Source organism: Pollicipes pollicipes, unplaced genomic scaffold (assembly GCF_011947565.3).
Source record: "Pollicipes pollicipes isolate AB1234 unplaced genomic scaffold, Ppol_2.1 Scaffold_4881;HRSCAF=5763_pilon_pilon_pilon, whole genome shotgun sequence".
NCBI lineage: Eukaryota > Metazoa > Arthropoda > Thecostraca > Pollicipedomorpha > Pollicipedidae > Pollicipes > Pollicipes pollicipes.
In genome coordinates this window covers 42,868,279-42,885,748 of record NW_023596576.1, presented here as the reverse complement: position 1 = coordinate 42,885,748, position 17,470 = coordinate 42,868,279, and the positions used below count along the sequence as shown (strand labels likewise).

General features: G+C 60.7%; 1 protein-coding gene across 1 annotated transcript in view; it reads left to right on the top strand.

The window, feature by feature from the left end:
- Window positions 1–16,070, top strand: part of LOC119100415 (vacuolar protein sorting-associated protein 13) — a 32,160-nt gene extending 16,090 nt beyond the window's left edge. The window contains exons 14-33 of the mRNA XM_037223513.1: window positions 314–458; window positions 945–1,075; window positions 1,382–1,533; window positions 3,202–3,313; window positions 3,868–3,994; window positions 4,767–4,875; window positions 5,162–5,324; window positions 5,974–6,190; window positions 6,978–7,150; window positions 7,421–7,540; window positions 7,816–7,952; window positions 9,169–9,364; window positions 9,772–9,889; window positions 10,328–10,449; window positions 10,712–10,881; window positions 11,330–11,374; window positions 13,567–13,678; window positions 14,298–14,438; window positions 14,824–14,982; window positions 15,712–16,070. Coding sequence (XP_037079408.1) covers window positions 314–458; window positions 945–1,075; window positions 1,382–1,533; window positions 3,202–3,313; window positions 3,868–3,994; window positions 4,767–4,875; window positions 5,162–5,324; window positions 5,974–6,190; window positions 6,978–7,150; window positions 7,421–7,540; window positions 7,816–7,952; window positions 9,169–9,364; window positions 9,772–9,889; window positions 10,328–10,449; window positions 10,712–10,881; window positions 11,330–11,374; window positions 13,567–13,678; window positions 14,298–14,438; window positions 14,824–14,982; window positions 15,712–15,759 — 2,697 coding nt within the window. The 3' untranslated portion in view covers window positions 15,760–16,070. The remainder of the gene's footprint in view (window positions 1–313; window positions 459–944; window positions 1,076–1,381; window positions 1,534–3,201; window positions 3,314–3,867; window positions 3,995–4,766; window positions 4,876–5,161; window positions 5,325–5,973; window positions 6,191–6,977; window positions 7,151–7,420; window positions 7,541–7,815; window positions 7,953–9,168; window positions 9,365–9,771; window positions 9,890–10,327; window positions 10,450–10,711; window positions 10,882–11,329; window positions 11,375–13,566; window positions 13,679–14,297; window positions 14,439–14,823; window positions 14,983–15,711) is intronic.
- The last annotated feature ends 1,400 nt before the right edge of the window (window positions 16,071–17,470 follow it).

Below are 17,470 nucleotides of genomic sequence, written 5' to 3'. Positions count from 1 at the left end.
CGCTCCTGACGCAGGCGCGGGCGCCGCCGAGATCGGGCCGCGTGAGGCCCCTCGGGACGGCGCTGTGTGTGTGCAGCGTCATACGGGGTAAGATGGGTGCAGGCGACTACCGTCAGGAGGCCTGGGCGCCCCTTGTTGCTCTTTTCGCGCCTGTGCTCGTTCCTTTGCCGTGCGGGGGGCAGCGGGTCGGCGGCCGGGTACAGGGACTGGCTGCGCTCTGGCGCCGTCCGCCGGTGTCGTCCGTGTCGCTGTTGTGGCCGCGGCACTCCCGGACGGGGACCGCGCGCTGACGCCGCCCCCGCATGTCCGGCAGATCAGCGTCCAGATCCAGCTGAGCCAGTCGGGCCTGACGCGCCAGGTGTACCTGCTGCCGAGCGTGGTGCTGGCCAACAGCGCGCCGTTCGCCATCCAGGTGCACGAGCCGGCGCCCGAGGAGGATTGGATCACCGTGCCCGCCAGTCAGTATCCCCTCTCCTCCCGCGGCGGGGCTGGGCGGGTGGTGCGATGAGCCGCGCCGGGGTGGTCGCCGTGGTGGAGTCGGAGGGCCGTGAAGATGCGGTGCTGCTCTGGGGTGTGGATGGCATGTCACAGCCACTGAGTGTGTGCCCGGTCGTGTTCTGCCGTGGCGATCGCCGTGCGAATGTGATAGAAGTTGCCATCTTTTGTGGCCGAACATGTCTATTAGACTCACCGAGAACTGCAAGTCAGGATCAAAGCTGGGCTGCGCGTTATTCTCGTGCCTGGGTGACAAGTAGATACTTGTATTGGGCGCAAGAAAACAAAACGAAAAAGCATCGCCGCCAATAAGAGTCATCACCTTTTATTTTCCTACCAGCGACGTAGCGCAGCCGTCCAGCTATCCTTCCTTAGCCTCGCCCAGAGCGCTGCGAGCCGTTCAGCTGCAGCCGTCAGCAGACGCTGAGCGTGCTGGCCTGCCGCCGCAGACACGTCGCAGCCGTTCTGGCCGCGCGACAGGGCGAAGGAGCTGCGCTGCCGCGTGGCCGACACCAGCGAGGAGACCACGTACTTCTCCTACAAGAGCACCAACACTTGCCTGCTCCACCTGAGCAACACTGTGAGTGACTCGCTCTCCGGTCGGGCGAAATGAGGTCGGTCTGGGGATAATGGCGCTGGCGGCTGGCATAGCATTGTGTGTGGAGGTGAAGAGGCACATATTTGTGTCGACAGACGTCCGAAACAAACGGATGCGGCGTATGCTATACAGCCCCCGTGTCGGCAGCCTCCCCATCACCGGACCGCTGTCTCGGACATGCGTCACCTCTCGTTCCCCGTGTGTCGTGATTGAGTCGTATCTCTGCTGGCCGGAGGTGCCGTCTCGGTTTTCGGTCGCCTGATGAGCCGTGTCCGTCCGCCGTCGCAGTACGGTGGCATCAGCATGAGCGTGCAGGTGTCCGAGGCCTCCACCATCATCACTCTGGACGACTACGTCGACGGCATGGCCGCCGTCCGCCTCATCAACAACACCGACAACGAGGAGGTCGCCTACCACCAGAAACGCTTCGAGCCGCACAGGTGAGCAGCCTCCGGCAACGGTGCGTGGGCGGGGGTAGAGAAGGGGGGGGGGGGGCCAGCATCAAGTGATGCGGGAAACTCGGGAGGATCGCACTGGGTCAGTCGATCTATGTTGTCCCTTTTCGGGTATCGTGTATGATATCAGACAGCTCAGTGTCTGTCTGTTCGACGCCGCTTTGGCCAGCTTGCAAACGCGTGGTCGTTGCGCGCAGGGATGACTTCGTTCTCGAACCGGCCGGGCGTCTCGCTTGATATGCTCGGTTGCGGTTCTCTCACAATGGGGGCGAGCATCGCCTGCGGGTAAGCGGCAATGCGGGCCACGGTAGTGTCTTGGACCACGCTCGCGGCCCGGCTAGCACTCAACGCGCTGAATCGTGGGCGACACGGCGACACGGCTGCAGCGGGCGTCGGTCCCGCCCGCCCCGCCGGGACGCCGCACTGACCGACGCTCGCCAGCGTCACCGGCGCCGGCGAGGGCGCCCCCGACGCCGGCCGGCAGAGCGGGACCGGACGGTGGAAGGCGGCGGCGACGGCCGTGCGCACCGGGTCGCTGATCGGGCGAGAAGTGGAGCGGATGCGACACCGGATGGCGCTGGCCGGCGCGGCTCACCCCGACGAGCGGTAGCTGGCGGAGGGGCGGCCGCGGCGCGTGTCTGGGCGCCCGGGGCCGGACGCGGACCGGCGCCTCTGTGTGTCGTGCTCCGCCTGGGTCGCCACGTGTGCGGCGGTCCTGCCGCTGGTGGAGTCCAGGGCGGCCGCGGTGGTCTGCTTCTCCGTGCTGGCTCCGGGCCGGAGCGTCGGCGCGGGACGTGCCTCTCTGCCCTCGTCGTCCGCACCCTGCTCCCATCCGTGACTCCTGACTCGGGTTCGGTGGTGCGGGATGTTTGGCCGTTATGGCGTGCCGCTCTGCTCTTTTGTTTCTCTTCCGTGTCGACGCTTCTGGGGTGGTATGTGCTTCTCTGTCTCGGTCTCCCCGCGCTGCGGCCGTCCATCGGTCGATGGGCGTGCGGCTCCTGTGTCGGCGGTTCGTTTCGGCGTCGGGAGACGGCTCTGGGATGGACGCGCTTCTGTCCCGTAAGCGCTCTCGTGACGTTGTCAGTAAGCATGCACCGCCAGCTGTCATCGGTCCAGCCGTCCTCGTCATGCGGGGTGCATGGGACATCTGCGGCCGTGTTTGATGGCTGAAGCTGGCGCCGACGATGGGCGTTCGTCCGTGGGCAATGGCAGGACTGCTGTGCTGGTACTTTGACCTTGCCAGGGTCAATATTCACTGCTTGCGAACGTCATGACATCGCCTAACGCACGCGCCAAGTAAGCCGGAATACCCAACCGTCGTCAGCACTGGACACGGTGCAGAGCATCCGGCTAGCCTCGACTATTGTCGGAGGTTTGCTCGGTTTGCAGGTTCGTAGGCAAAAACAAAAAATACCGTGATGTGAAAAGCCAAATATCATAACCATTCGAAACTGAACTGGCAACTACATCATCAAGTCATTCGAGCTCGGCCCTGTTGCGATGCTGTGTTGTTTGCCGGAGCACCATCTGACGGTAGTCTGCAGCTGTGGCGCGCGCCTGCTGCGACCGAGCGTACGCCCGCTGCGTCCTCCGACCGGTCGGCCCTGTGGTACCCGGTCGGCCGCTGACAGTCACGTGTGGCGACCCCCTCAGCGTGCTGAAGCCAGGAGAGGTGCGGCTGTACACGTGGCAGCGGCCGGCCAGCGAGCGGCAGCTCTCCTGGAGCTGCGGCAAGGTCAAGGAGCGGCTCGACACGCTGGTCAAGGTGAGGGCGGGCGGCGGGCTGCGCGCGCCGCAGCCGGTGTCGGCCGCCGCAGCCAGCCGTCGCGGCCAGCCGCCGGTCACGGACACTCCGCTTCGGATGGCTGCCAACGTATCAGAGGCGTCGGGCAGGGCAGATACAGATCTGATGATCAACTGACATCAGCTGCTGATCAGCTAATATCCGCATCAGCGTCAGCAGATCGACATCAGCTGTGGTTGCCTGGACAGACCGTGTTATTTTGTTGCGGGATGCACCCACGCGCACCTTTACTTCCACTGCTACTTGGCGTGGCTTGCTTGGGTTGGCCGCGTGGCTGCTGTTTCGATTGAAGTCCCTGTGCTCAGCCCGCGACTCCCCCGTCCCCATCGGACAGGATGTTCTGCTGCGCACCGCTTCACCCTCGTCGCTCAGCACACGTGGCGGGGGGGGGGGGGGGAGGGAGGGGAGTCAGGCTGCCAGCGTGCCAGCGCAGCGTGCCAGCGCAGCGTCCCAGCGCAGCGTCCCAGCGCAGCGTCCCAGCGTAGCGTCCGCTGACGCCGCTCTGCGCCCCGCAGGATGGCATCGGCCAGTTTGAGGGCAAGGACGGCAACCTGCTGTACTGGGTCAGCTTCCTGGACGGCATGCAGCGCACGCTGATGTTCACGACGGACGTGGTCGTCGCCACGCAGGCGCACAACGCCGGACGACCTGCGCGACAGGGGCCCGGGCACTGTTGTGCTGGGTCACCAGCTGAAGCCTAGGCGTCAAGCTGTGCCGGACGATCAACGGCAGTGGTGCTCCCAGATTAGGTGGGCAGGTCGCTCGGTTCCGCGCAGTGTCGTCATTCCACAAGCCTCAGTGGTTTTCACTGCCGTCATTCTTCACGCAGGTTCCGTCCGTCTCAGTCGTTGCGCAATTTTCTTTACTTTCAGCTGTCTTACTGCTGTCAGCGGTATGCAATGTCTGTTCAAATCGCTGAGGCTCGCTTTGCTTGGAATCTGTCCCAGTCAGTTAGCACGTTCCGTGTTACTCGTGGCGAGCAATGACTTTCTGAGCCATGCCGGCATGATCTGGACGCGTGATTGGATATTAGGTGTGTCGGTCAAACGCAGCTGGAAGCCTGTAACCGAAGCTGGGCGGGATGAGCTCAGTCGCCAGCGCCTGTGTCCTGTCTGGAGCGGCCAGCCGCGTGCTATGTGTGGTGTGTGTGTGTGTGTGTGTGGTTGGGTGTGTGTGTGTGTGTGTGTGTGTGTGTGTGTGTGTGGGTGTGTGTGTGTGTGTGTGTGTGTGTGTGTGTGTGTGTGTGTGTGTGGTGTGTGTGTGTGTGTGTGTGTGCGTGCGTGTGTGCGTGCGTGCGTGCGTGCGTGCGTGCGTGCGTGCGTGCGTGCGTGCGTGCGTGCGTGCGCGCGCGCGCGACGCGCGGACCGCGCCGGGGACCGACTCTCGCACTGACGCCGCGCCGGCCGGCCCGCAGTGGAGCTGGAGAGGATCGATCAGGAGATCACCGTCAGCATCGAGGGCGTGGGGCTCTCGCTGGTCAACAACGTCTCGCAGACGGACGTCATGTACATGGGCATCACCAGGTGGGTCTGCTGGCGAGCAGGAAGCACGTCACTCAACCCTCCGACTTTCTGGTCGGCTCAACTGGCTGGTTAGCTTGCTATACGCCACTCAAATAGTATGATTGCCGTGGAGATCTTAGCATTAGGCTTTGTGTTTCGACCATACCTGTTTAGCATCTTATGCATTCGTCGAGCTTAGCGTCCTGCAGCCCTATGTATACGATTTGGCGATGTATGGTACAATATTGCGGACTTGTGCGCATGGTTGACGTACAAATCATTGAGGCACCTTCTGGCTCCGGTGCAGCTCCGGTGTGGTGTGGGAGACGCAGAAGGCGTTGCACAAACGCTACCGAGCCATGACGAGTCTGCAGTGCTCGATCCTGGAACGGGCGCACCAGAACTTCATGAACCAGGTGCAGGTGGGCGGCAACCCTCAGCCGCGCGTCGTGCTCGACAACAAGATGGAGGTGAGCGCTCCGAGGTCGGATTCGTGGTCAGGTGCGCGGATGTGCATGCCACAAGGCCGGCGGGATTTTACACGTGCCCCGGCGATCCGCGTCCAGAGTTAGGCAATGTGATGGCTTTGTGCTAGTGTTGACGTCATAGTACGGATAGGGTCGAGTGAGCGGGTGAGAGGAGCCGGTCCTCCGTCCGCGCAGACCGGCCACCGTCATGCCGGGCAGGATGCGGCGCGTCATCAACAGACACGCCGGCACGAGACGTAGTCAACTGGCGGCGATCTGAGGTCTGAGGGCCGCTGCTGCCGGCGGTCCGGGCTCGTGTGTGGCCGGCTGTTGCCAGCTGGCCGCTGACGCCCGCCGCCAGAGCTGCAGTCACCACCGGCCGTGTGGCGGCGCCGCGCCCGCCCGAGCGGCCAGCCGTGTGGTGTCGCCGTGTCCGTGCCGCGCCCGCCCGAGCGGCCAGCCGTGTGGCGTCGCCGTGTCCGTGCCGCGCCCCGTCCAAGCGGCCAGCCGCGTGGCGCCGCCGTGTCCGTGCCGCGCCCGCCTAAGCGGCCAGCCGCGTGGCGCCGCCGTGTCCGTGCCGCGCCCGTCTGAGCGGCCGACCGTCCCGGCACGCGGCCGCCTGACCCTGCTCCCCATTCTCCCGCTCCGCCAGGTGGACTTCAGCATCATGCAGATGCTGCAACCGAACCGACGCTTCCTGCGGAGGACGTTCCAGAGCGGCTTGTGGCTGCAGCTGCGCACCAGCACCCACCAGCGCCAGCTGCACGCCAAGCTGAACCGGCTGCAGGTGGACAACCAGCTGCTCGACTCGGTCTTCCCTGTAGTGCTGGCGCCCGTGCCGCCGCCCAAGTCCGTGGCGGCCGACAATGGTGAGCGGCGGGCAGGATTCCACGGTTGACGGGGGTTTAGTATGGTCAGGAGTCCACTGTTACTGGGGTGAAGAATGGTCAGGAGTCCACGGTTGACGGGGGTTGAGTATGGTCAGGAATCCACTGTTACTGGGGTGAACTGTGGCAGGGGTCCACTGTTGACGGGGTGAAGGGTGGTCAGGAGTCCACTGTCGAGGGCGGTGAGGGATGATCAGGAGTCTTGCTGGCAAGGTGAGGGACAGTCAAGAGTTCACTGTTGACGGGGTGAGGGCGGTCGGATTTGCGCTGTTGATGAGGATGGCAGACGGTCAGGAGTCCACTGCTCAGGTCGGTGAGGGGTGGGCTGGAGTCCACTGTTGAGGGCGGCGAGGGATGATCAGGAGTCTTGCTGGCAGGGTGAAGGACAGTCGAGAGTTCACTGTTGATGGGTGGAGGGCGGTCGGATGTACGCTGTCGATGAGGATGGCAGACGGTCAGGAATCCACTGCTGAGGGCGGTGAGGGGTGGGCTGGGTTTTTAACAGTGCTGAGGGGTGTCGTGGGATCTACGTTGACAGTGCTGGGGACACCTGGCTGGTGATTTGGTCGCAGAGGTTTCTGCATAGAAACGTCACACCCTGTGTTCTGTGATACGATGATCATAATACATCGCAGCCTGCCTTGTGTGCTGTAGTATTCGGGAAGGCTGTGGGCCGGACCCTACCTCGACCGGGCTGCCCGCGTCACCTGGTGTATGACGTGTGACGTCACTGTCGGCGGGGCGTGACGCGGCGGCCCGCGTGCCGCAGAGCCCAAGCCGTTCGTGGAGATGTCGATGGTGGAGCGGCTGGCCGAACACACCTTCATCAAGCAGTTCAAGTACTGCAAGATGCTGGTGCAGGAGTTCCACGTCAAGTTGGACCAAGGCTTCATCAACGCACTGGTGGACGCGCTCAGCGTGGACAAGCTGAACAGGAACACGGTGAGGGGACGGCCATCTCCTGCCGGCGAGGGGTCGGCGGCGGAGACGCTTTCTAGTCGTCGGGGTACAGTTGTTGATGTGGTGTGGGGTTCATTTTAAGCAAGTTTTGTGTCGCGGCAGCCTTGGTGCGTCGTTGGAGCCGTTTTACTGTTGCAGTAGAAGGCTCGGTTCGTGTGAACACCAGCTCGTGTGTGGCCTTTCTGTGTCATCAAGCTACAACGGTGTCACATCTGTCGATGTCTTCCAATCGGTTGGCTTGTGTCGGTGCAGAAAGAGCTGGTGGAGAGTGATCTGGAGGTGGCAACGGAGGAGTTGTCGAAGAAGGTGGCCATCCGAAGCTTGCAGGAGCAGAGGAACTTCTACGACAATCTCCACTTCTCACCGCTGAAGGTGAGCAACGACGAAAAGGGAATCTGTTTAACAAAATGTCGATAGACGTTGCAGCTTAGATGTGTCGTTGTAGTCGTCGTCCGATCTTTTTTAAAGGAGTGTGTTTTAGGCACGGGCTGCAAACCCGGCCCCAACAGCTCCTTTGCCTTGCGCGTTGTTTGCAGCGCCTCGCGCATACTGGTGACGAACGGGATGCCAAAATGGTACTCACTGGGCGCCCACCCACCTAGTTTTAGGCGAGTCCGTTCTCCTGGTACCCTCCGGTTGTTCCCCAGATCCACGTGAGCTTCTCGATGACGGGCGGCGCCAGCTCCAGCTCGGGCGGCAGTCCCCCCATCACGTCCGGCTTCATCAACCTGCTGCTGCAGAGTGTAGGCGTCACGCTCACCGAGATCCAGGACGTCGTGTTCAAGTAAGCCAGCGGAGAATTCAAGTAAGCTAGGACGTCGTGTTCAAGTAAGCCAGGAGAGAATTCAAGTAAGCTAAGGCGTTTTCAAGGTCAGTCAAAAGAGTGTTCAAGGTCAGTCAAAAGGGCTGGGCGCACCGAAGCTGCATGGTAGGTAGGGATCCATGCGACCTAATTGGTGTTACGTTTGTATGTCCTTAGATCGGGACCTTCGGGTCAAATAAGGTCGAACAAGGTCGAACTCGGGATCCATGTCCGGAGGTGCCATAGGGCCTCCTCATGCAACGCAAAACTCCACTTGTGCTCATGTCAGGCCTGACCTTATGTGCGTTTTTAGAACGTCAAAACTGCCAAAATCTTTCGAAATTGTTTCATTGATTAAATTTGCAGTCGGCGTCAAGAACTGTCCTAGGTGGCATGCTCCTCATGGCATAGGTTCACCCGGGTCGTTTTATGTGAGTTTTTGACATCTGACCGCTTTGACAGACGGTCCATTGGCCACTTACGAATTCGAAACAAGCGTCAAAAGCTTATTTAAAGGAGACGTTTTTTTTCAGCCGCTCGCTCTGACTCGCGCTGTCGAATTGGCTGTGTTATTGGGACCAGACATTTTCCACAAAGCTTTTTCACAAATTTTACGCAGACAGCAAATGCCCGTGTGCATCTAGTTAATTGGTAGTCAATTCTATATATATATATATATATATATATATATATATATATATATATATATACATATCAACAAACAGATGTTTTAACTACACTCTTCCCTTTTTCGGAACGTATTTTAAGTTACTTGCTCGTATGTTTCGTTTCGTAGACGTGGCGTTGTCGGGTCAAGCATCTCAAGCCCTGTGCATCATTGTTACGTGTTAGAAGGTTGGTGTCCTGACGTGTCATTATAGCCGCCACTTTTCGTATCCTAAAGTCGTGAACAACCAACTCAATGACCCATCAGTTCGCGGCTCTGCTCAGAAGGCTGCCTCACCGAGGACAGCACCTCCCATCTGATCTCAGGCCCATCTGATCTCAGCGCGCCCGCGGGCTCACGCGCCGGCGTCAGCACCTTCCATCCGATCTCAGCGCGCCTGCGGGCTCACGCGCGCCGGCGCCAGCACCTCCCACCTGATCTCAGCGCGCCAGCGGGCTCACGCGCGCCGGCGCCACTACCCCTCACCTGATCTCAGCGCGCCCGTAGGCTGATGAGCGCCGGCGCCCACAGGCTGGCGTACTTCGAGCGCGAGCACCAGTTCCTGTCGCAGTCGGAGCTCACCTCCGAGGTGGTGGCCCACTACACGGGCCAGGCGGTGAAGCAGCTGTACGTGCTGGTGCTCGGCCTGGACGTGATCGGCAACCCGTTCGGCCTAGTGGTGGGCCTGACCGACGGCGTGTCGGACCTCTTCTACGAGCCGATCCAGGTGCGGGGCGCCGGCCGGACCGGGCGAGCGGCCCGACCCGCCGCCGCGCCGCGGCCGCCGCACGCCGGGCTGGCTGCGGCGCCACGGGGGCGGGCGTCATCCAGTTCATTGTGCATGATGGATTCGTGTGCAGAGTAGCAACGCTATTGGAAACAAGGCGATCGCTCTCGAATTTGTTTAAAAAATAGTTCGCTGAGATCCGGGTGTTCTTATTGCAGGGCATGCTGGTATTTATAATTCACTCGGTGTGTATCTAAGTGGCAGGTCTTGTGTGGAACAAGCAGTGGTTAAGTCTAAGCGTTTGTGCGTTTTGAGTCCGTTCAGCGGTCGGCCACAGCGTGCTGTCTCCGCGGCTGCCTGACATGGGCCGACTCTGGTATGACCGGCTTCCGTCCGTGTGTCCGCAGGGCGCTATCCAGGGCCCGGGAGAGTTCGCCGAGGGTCTGGCGCTGGGCGTCACCAGCCTGTTCAGTCACGCGGTGGGCGGCACGGCCGGCGCCGTCTCGCGCATCACCGGCACTCTGGGTACGGCCGCTCGGTGGCCGGGTCTAGCCCGCGGCCCCGGCTCGGGCTCGGCGGCGCCGGGCCGGCAAAGAGCCGCGTCGACGCGGGGCCTGCCGGGTCGGCGGCAGGTGATGGTGCAGAGCTATGAGCAGTCTGCCACACACCGCGCGTCCTTGTCATGTTTCAGAGTGTCGAGCGAGTATGTTAGACCATGTCTGGCTCTCCCGATGTCGACGCTAGCGCCGCTCCGAAGTCTGCGTCGGCTCCGGTGTTGTAGCGCTGTGTGCTGCATCGGCTCCCGTGCTGTAGCGCTGTGCGCTGTATCGGCTCCCATGTTACAGCGCTGTGTGCTGCGTCGACTCCCGTGTTGCAGCGCTGTCTGCTGTGTCGCTCGCTGCGCCGCGGTGGCCACCCGCGGACTGCTGTATTGTAGCGGCCGGGCCGGCGCTCTGTTCGCAGGCAAGGGCATCGCAGCACTGACGCTGGACGAGGACTACCAGCAGCGGCGCCGGGAGGCCCTGAACCGGCGTCCGACCGACTTCACCAGCGGCATCGCCCAGAGCGGCCGCGGCCTCTTCATGGTGAGCTCAGCAGCGATCGCGGTGGGCTCGGGGAAGACTCTGGCCCGCCAGTTGTGAGAGCCGTAGCTGTCTGGGGCAGTGATGTTCCCGCCTGGGGGGACCTCCGAGGCCGGCCGGCTGGGGTCGAGTGACGGCGCGAGCTGGGCTGCTGCGTGCCGCCGCCTGGCTCACCACCCCCGCGGTGTGACCTGCCCCTGTCCCTGACTGCCGTCTGCCGCCCGAGCGCTCGCCCTGCCGTAACCGTGTCTGTCGGCGGCGCCAGGGCGTGGTGGACGGCGTGACCGGCGTGGTGAAGAAGCCGCTGGAGGGCGCACAGGAGGAGGGCGCGCTCGGCTTCGTCAAAGGCATGGGCAAGGGCATGGTGGGCCTGTTCACGCGACCCACCTCCGGCGTGGTGGACTTCGCTAGCGGCTCATTCGACGCTGTGAAGCGGTAAGGACGCCGCCGCGGCTCGGCCGGCGAGAAAGCCGCCGCGCCTGTCAGTCTGCCGTGCGCCAATGGTCGGCTCTCCAACGAGTCGTGTCGAAGCCTATGCCACTGTAAAAGGATGTTTAAACCAATTTTCCATGGTTTAGGTCATTTGTTCAAGGAAACGTCATGGTAGTTATCTCCTTTTAGCGGCTGTTGTAGCAACGTGAATGGTATTGTTACTGGTGCGCTGCGGTCTGACGTGGCGTGTTCTCAATCTGAAGCAGTGTGTTGCTGTGAGATGTCCGTTATGCCGTGCTCATGCGGGCTGTGTCGGCTGGTGTGATGCGATCTGTAAGCCGTGAATCACTGTACCGGGACCGGCTTACCGTGAGCGGCAGGGGGTGATCGTGACTTGCCCTGGTCCACAGCTGTAATCCCGCCGTGTTGCCAAGCTGTGCTTTCCTTTCAGCTGGCGAAAGCAGACGGATCTTAAGTTGATAAAAAAGCTGAACAGGTTATTGGCCTGCGGTTGGCCGGTCAGACCGGTGTGACGGCGTGCCCGTGCCGCGCCAGAGTCCGCCCGGCAGGGAGGGGGCCGCCCCCCCCCCCCTCACCCGCAGCCTCCTCAAAGCCCCGTCCCCCCTCCCCGAACCATCTCCCAGTGCAGACAGTATTCTGTCTATGACCGCTGCCTGTGCTGCCTTCCGTCAGTCTCCCACCGCATCTCTTGCCTTTGTTCTCCGTCTGTCTCCCGCTCTGCGTCCTCGGCAATCTACATTACTGGTCCAGTTTCTATGTGAACACAACAGATTCAGTTAGCCGGGCCTGTTGCTCTGATCCCGATGGCGCAAAATGATTTCAGCACTTGACGTGCCCTCAGACTCCACTCAAGAACAACAAGACATCTCTTATTCCGATGAAAGATAGCTCTGATAGCTCATGAAAGCATCGGCCAGCAGGATCGGGTTTCCGAATCCGAGTTAGGATTGAGACGCTAGTTCAGACTGAGAAATCCGTTCCCTGTTACTGAAAGAGCGATGCTGATCTCTAAAAACAGAATAAAAGCCTCGTGCTGAGACTGAGAAATCCGTTCCCTGTTACTGAAAGAGCGATGCTGATCTCTAAAAACAGAATAAAAGCCTCGTGCGTGATAGGTTAATCGGAATGTTTGCCCGTCGGAACGGACTCATGAAATAGCGATACTGATTCCTAAAACAAGAATACAAATTTCGTCCGGGATGAAATAATCGGAATTATTGCCCATAGAAACAGACTCCAGCTCTAAATCTGCATCTCCATCCCCATACATTTTAGCACGTTTTCTTTTCGTAATATCTTAACCACGTCTCCACAGAGCTTCGTCTCGTCCTTCGTGCTGAGCCCCCCACCCGCTCTATCCACTGATCCCCGTCGCTCTCTGGCTACAGGCACGGGACTGTGCCCGTTCTCGGACCCTCCCCTCCGCTCTATCCACTGATCACCGTCACCCTCCGGGTACAGGCGCGGGACCGTGCCCGTTCGGACCCTCCCCTCCGCTCTATCCACTGATCCGTCTCCGGGTACAGGCGCGGGACCGTGCCCGTCCTCGGACCCTCCCCTCCGCTCTATCCACTGATCACCGTCACCCTCCGGCTACAGGCGCGGGACCGTGCCCGTCCTCGGACCCTCCCCTCCGCTCTATCCACTGATCCCACTGCTCTCCGGGTACAGGCGCGGGACCGTGCCCGTCCTCGGACCCTCCCCTCCGCTCTATCCACTGATCCCACTGCTCTCCGGGTACAGGCGCGGGACCGTGCCCGTCCTCGGACCCTCCCCTCCGCTCTATCCACTGATTCCGTCGCTCTCCGGCTACAGGCGCGGGACCGTGCCCGTCCTCGGACCCTCCCCTCCGCTCTATCCACTGATCCCGTCGCTCTCCGGGTACAGGCGCGGGACCGTGCCCGTCCTCGGACCCTCCCCTCCGCGGCGTACTCTGGGAGTGTAACCACGGCGTGTGTGTGTTTCGCAGATGGGCATATAGTCTTCACACAAACTGTTGTTCGGACGGAGACGGGTAGTTATTGGGGATACGTAGGGTGGCGGTGCAAGCGTTGTTCCGTTTTTGTTTTTGCTTGCAAATATATCATGTGTTTGCTTATCTCTGAGAGTGAGACAGCGCTGACTCCTGCGTGTCTTGGGACTTGGTGGCGGGGCATGATCAATAAGTACAGAATGTTATGATATTCATGCAGCATGCGCTATTGACGACCTCTTATTGACGACTTCTCAGGTCACGATGTGACATTGCAAAGAGGACGTATCATATCCCGTCTTGCCATTTGCCTCTCAGGACTTTGTAATTAGATGTGAAGCACGTGTGATGGTGGTGGCATTTCGAGATGAATGTCGTGGTCAAAACCGCTTTCAGAGTAATACGGCCTCATTCGCATCACGTTCACGCTGCCCATATTGTGAAGGCTTTGCTGTTTCTGTTGTCGCTATAGTCTGGTCGTTATGCTTTCCGGTCACGTATCTCCACGGATGAGTGTGGCAGGAGTCCGCCGTCGAACTCGTCGGCCGTGTCGCCGCCGCTCGGGGCCGAGAGGTCGCCAGCTACAGCGCGGGGTCTCGGAGCGGGACACCTGTCCGTCCCCTCCGCGGTCGCCGAGCCGGCGGTGCCCCCGCCTCTGTCACTGAGCCGGCCTGCGTGCGCGGTGCTCCCGGCAGGACCATGGACCAGGACGAGGTGACCCGGCTGCGGCCGCCGCGTCACTTCCAGGCGGACCGCATCATCCGGCCCTACGTCCGGCACGAGGCCGAGGGCGCTAAGATGCTACTGGTGGGTGGTCGACACGGACGCCACGTGGCGCGGGGCGCGGGGCACGGTCGGTACGGACCGGAACGGCGTCACCCGGCCGGGGCTTTCCATGGCCCCCTGCCGTTCACGCCGGGCGCAAAATGACTTCACCAGCCGACGCGGCTTTAAACCTCAATCAACAACAGCACCCTGGGTGTCACGCACCGCTGTGGCGGGGTCAGAGGCGAAGCGGGCGGCGAATTAGGTTTGATGTCCTGCATACCGCACTGTAGCCGCCTGTGGTGCAGCGATCAGGCCTAATGAAGGGCGCTCGGACATCGGCCGGCCCCGGACCGTGTCTGTGCGACATGGCGCCGTGAGCCAGATGTCGACAGTCTACATCTCTGCTGCTTGGTAATACTTCGTGCCTGCTTCACGCACAGCTAACATGCGCCCTTCTGACGGTTTACCACTTTCCTCGATTGATATTCTTTCGGCTGTTTTGCCTCTAGTAAGTTTACTGTTGGCACCAGTGCTGTTCACATTGTCTCCGCCGTCTGGCCGTGTTTGGACACGAGGTTGTTAGTCACGCTTCGGGTGCGCCGGCCCGTCGCTTCGCTCCCAGTCAGACGCCTGTGTGACGCGTGTGTGCCGGCGGCAGGAGCTGGAGAAGGGCCGGTACGCCACCACGGACGCGTACGTGGCGCACGCCATCTGCCGGGCCGACCGCAGGGTCGTCTTCCTGCTCACTGACTTCAGGGTGTTCCTGCTGAACCGCAACGAAATCTTTGGAAACTGGCAGGTAGGTCCCAGCCGGACGGCATTCGTCGCGCTGAACGGGGCCCGGCAACAGACGATGTCTGTGTGGTGTTCCTCTTGTGCACGAACTAGTGCACACCGAGCTTCGTCCATATGATGTAAGAATGTCGACGCCACCGTGTTTGCACGGTATTCGTGTCTGTGTGACGTGAGCGCCGGCTGGCTGGTCGGCCGCGTGCGGCTTTGGACCGGGTTCAGTCGGCCGCCGCCCACTCGGGACGTGTTCCCGGGGCTGCTGATCGCACCGCGCTCCCCGCGGCAGTGGTGTCGATCTCCCTCACGAGCCGCGCCGCCCCTGACCGGAGGCCGGGCAGCGGCGGCCGCCCCGTGTTGGGCGGCGGAGGCTGAACTGTCGTCCGCTCCGCCAGGTGGACTGGACTTACATGTGGAAGGAGCTGTCGGGGCCGCCGAAGTTGACGGCCAAGGGTCTGGAGCTGCGCGTTCCCGCCGCCAAGAAGGGCTTCTCGCTGTTCGGCGGCTCGGAGGGCGCCAAGACTGTGCCCATCACCGACAAGACCAGCGCCGAGGTGAGTGGGGGGGGGGGGGGGGGGGGGGTGTCGCCGCGCGCCTGGCAGCGGCGCTCCGTCGGCCGCCGGCGCCCGGCCCGGCCCGGCCCGGGACGCGGACGAGGTGCGGACGCAGAGATCTCCGACAGACGCTGCCACTCGCAGTCTCGGTGTGGCATGGTTCAGATATGGACGGTGTAGGCATTATTTTTCTCACGAGGCATGGAATGCTCAACTTTCGTATGCGAAGATGGCGACGTATGCGGTGGAATGTGCTCCCGGGATTCCGCTCACCACTTCAGCGAAATGTTGGGACCAACTATCAGCGTCGAGAGCATGAGAGTGATCGATGCAAGCCCCCGTTGAATCATTGTGACCTGTAGACCATCTTTTTTGCGACGCACCAAGAATGGTTGTTGCGAAGTGCATTATATGACGTGTGAAAGTGTTAATGTGGCCAAAAGGGTGAATGTACATAGAAGTGTAAGTCTTTTCACACTTTTTTTTTGTCTAACCTTATGCAGGCTTCACCGTACTGTGACTGGAATCAGCATCGGTTGGGCTCGGGCGCGGTTGTTTGCTGAGTACTGTGCTGCCTGGTCCGTCCAGCACACAGCGGCGCCTGTGAAAGTCTTAAAGCTTTGGTCCGCGCAGGCTTAACCTGAAATATTTGTTGTGAGTCGTTTTACTTTCTTACACGAGGGAGACGGAGAGAACGCCAGTGATGACTTGTCATGTTTTGTTCTCCAGTGGATGAAGAACAAGATGACGGAGACGATGCAGCAGTACAACGTCTAGCCGCCACAGCGCGGCTCCCTCCGCGCCTCGCTGAGCTCGCGGTCCCAGAGCTCCTGCCACGGAGGCCGCCGAAGCCCGGGCGCCGGTCTGCCTCCTGCGACCGGCCGTCGCGGGCAGCGGCCGGACTCGCCGCGCCCTCTGTCTGTGGCCACGGCCGCCTCGCTGTCGCGCCCGCGCCGCCCGCCTCACCCTCTCTCGTCGTCCTGCCTTGTCTCTGGCGCCGCGCTCTCGGCGCCGACCTGCGTCGCTGTCACCGGGCGCGGCTCTTCAGCGCCTACCGCTACGGGCTCCGGGCCCGGCCTGGCCTCGGGGCCAGGCCCGCTTCGCTGGGTGCCACTGCGCGGGGGCGGCAGCTTCCAAGCCGCCAGTGGGAGCTCTGTGTCGCCTGGTGGTGGCGCCCCGCGCGCCTGTCCGCGGGCGTGTGGCCATGCGTTTGTGTGTGTGGGTTGGCCGCTGTGTTGTCTGGTTATCACTGGTGCGCCAGCGCACGTCGCAGCTGAATCAAGTCGAACCCGGCGTAGTTAGCAGAAAACACCTTACACCACCTGACTTGGTGTGGGCACTGTAGTTAATTATGTCCGAAGCTAAGTGACGGAATTGCACAGGGTTTGGTTTTTTACATCAAGCAAATTGTGTGTGGTATTTAATGTTCCGGTACTGTTTTCTACGGACTTTGCAACTGTCCTCCTGGGATTTTTGCTTGGCCGTTGTATGGGGATGTGTAAGATTAGTGGGAAAGGTTTCGCTGCATTAGACCCGCTTCCAATGTCAGATGAGTATATGGTTTCATCGCGACCTGCATATCTATGGTCCCCAAGAAATGATTGTCTGAGCACGCTATAGAGGCTGAGCTGTGCAAACATCACTGCGCATGGAATCGGCATGCTGCGGTGGTATGCTAGTCTTTGGTTGGCCAAAATTATGAGGCGGCATTGTTCCCTAGGAACCTGCAAAGTCGTGCAGCCCTGTGATGCATACTCCAAAAGGTGCGAAGCGCCGTTTCGTTATCAAGATCTTATGGGATGTTATGCCTTGAAGGTAAAGAAATGTTCATTTTTACGGTTTGTTTGAGACTGAAATGCATTATGTTGGTCGATGCAGTAATCAGTATCGCGTGTTGCCATTGGTGGCTGTAAGATTTTGTTTTGTAAGCGTTTCTGCTTAGGTGTTTCAAATAAAGCATGATCTACTTCGAAGCTGTGTTTGCATTTATTGCTGCTAATCTGATTAGCGACTGTGTTAAAACAGCGACTGTGCCGTCACTGGATGCGTTGTTTCACACATTGAGCGCTGCTGAACAGCAATCCAGTACACTCAACTTACGTTTTCTGGCTAGTTTCCGTGTTCAAGTGAGCGCATTTTTCTTTCTCATGTTTTTGTCGTTGACACGAACCCGAAAGCGCCCATTTCTACATCATTTTTCTGCCCTAAGTCAAGTCACTGACATAGGATAACGCCCCAGCGTTGGTGGATAGAAGCATCGGCGGCTGGGAGCTTTCGTCTGCGACCAGCCTGATCCGCGTCTCCGGGCCGGGTAAAGGGCCGTGTCGCACCAGCTCCGTCACAGTCACGCCCTCTCCAGTCAGCACGGCAATCCGCGACGATTGGGACGCCGCAGTAAATCATCTGGATTATCACATGAAGCCGTTAAAGCCCGTCGCTTGGCCCGGACACGAACTTTGGTAATGCGACTGAGCATTAAGCACAAGGC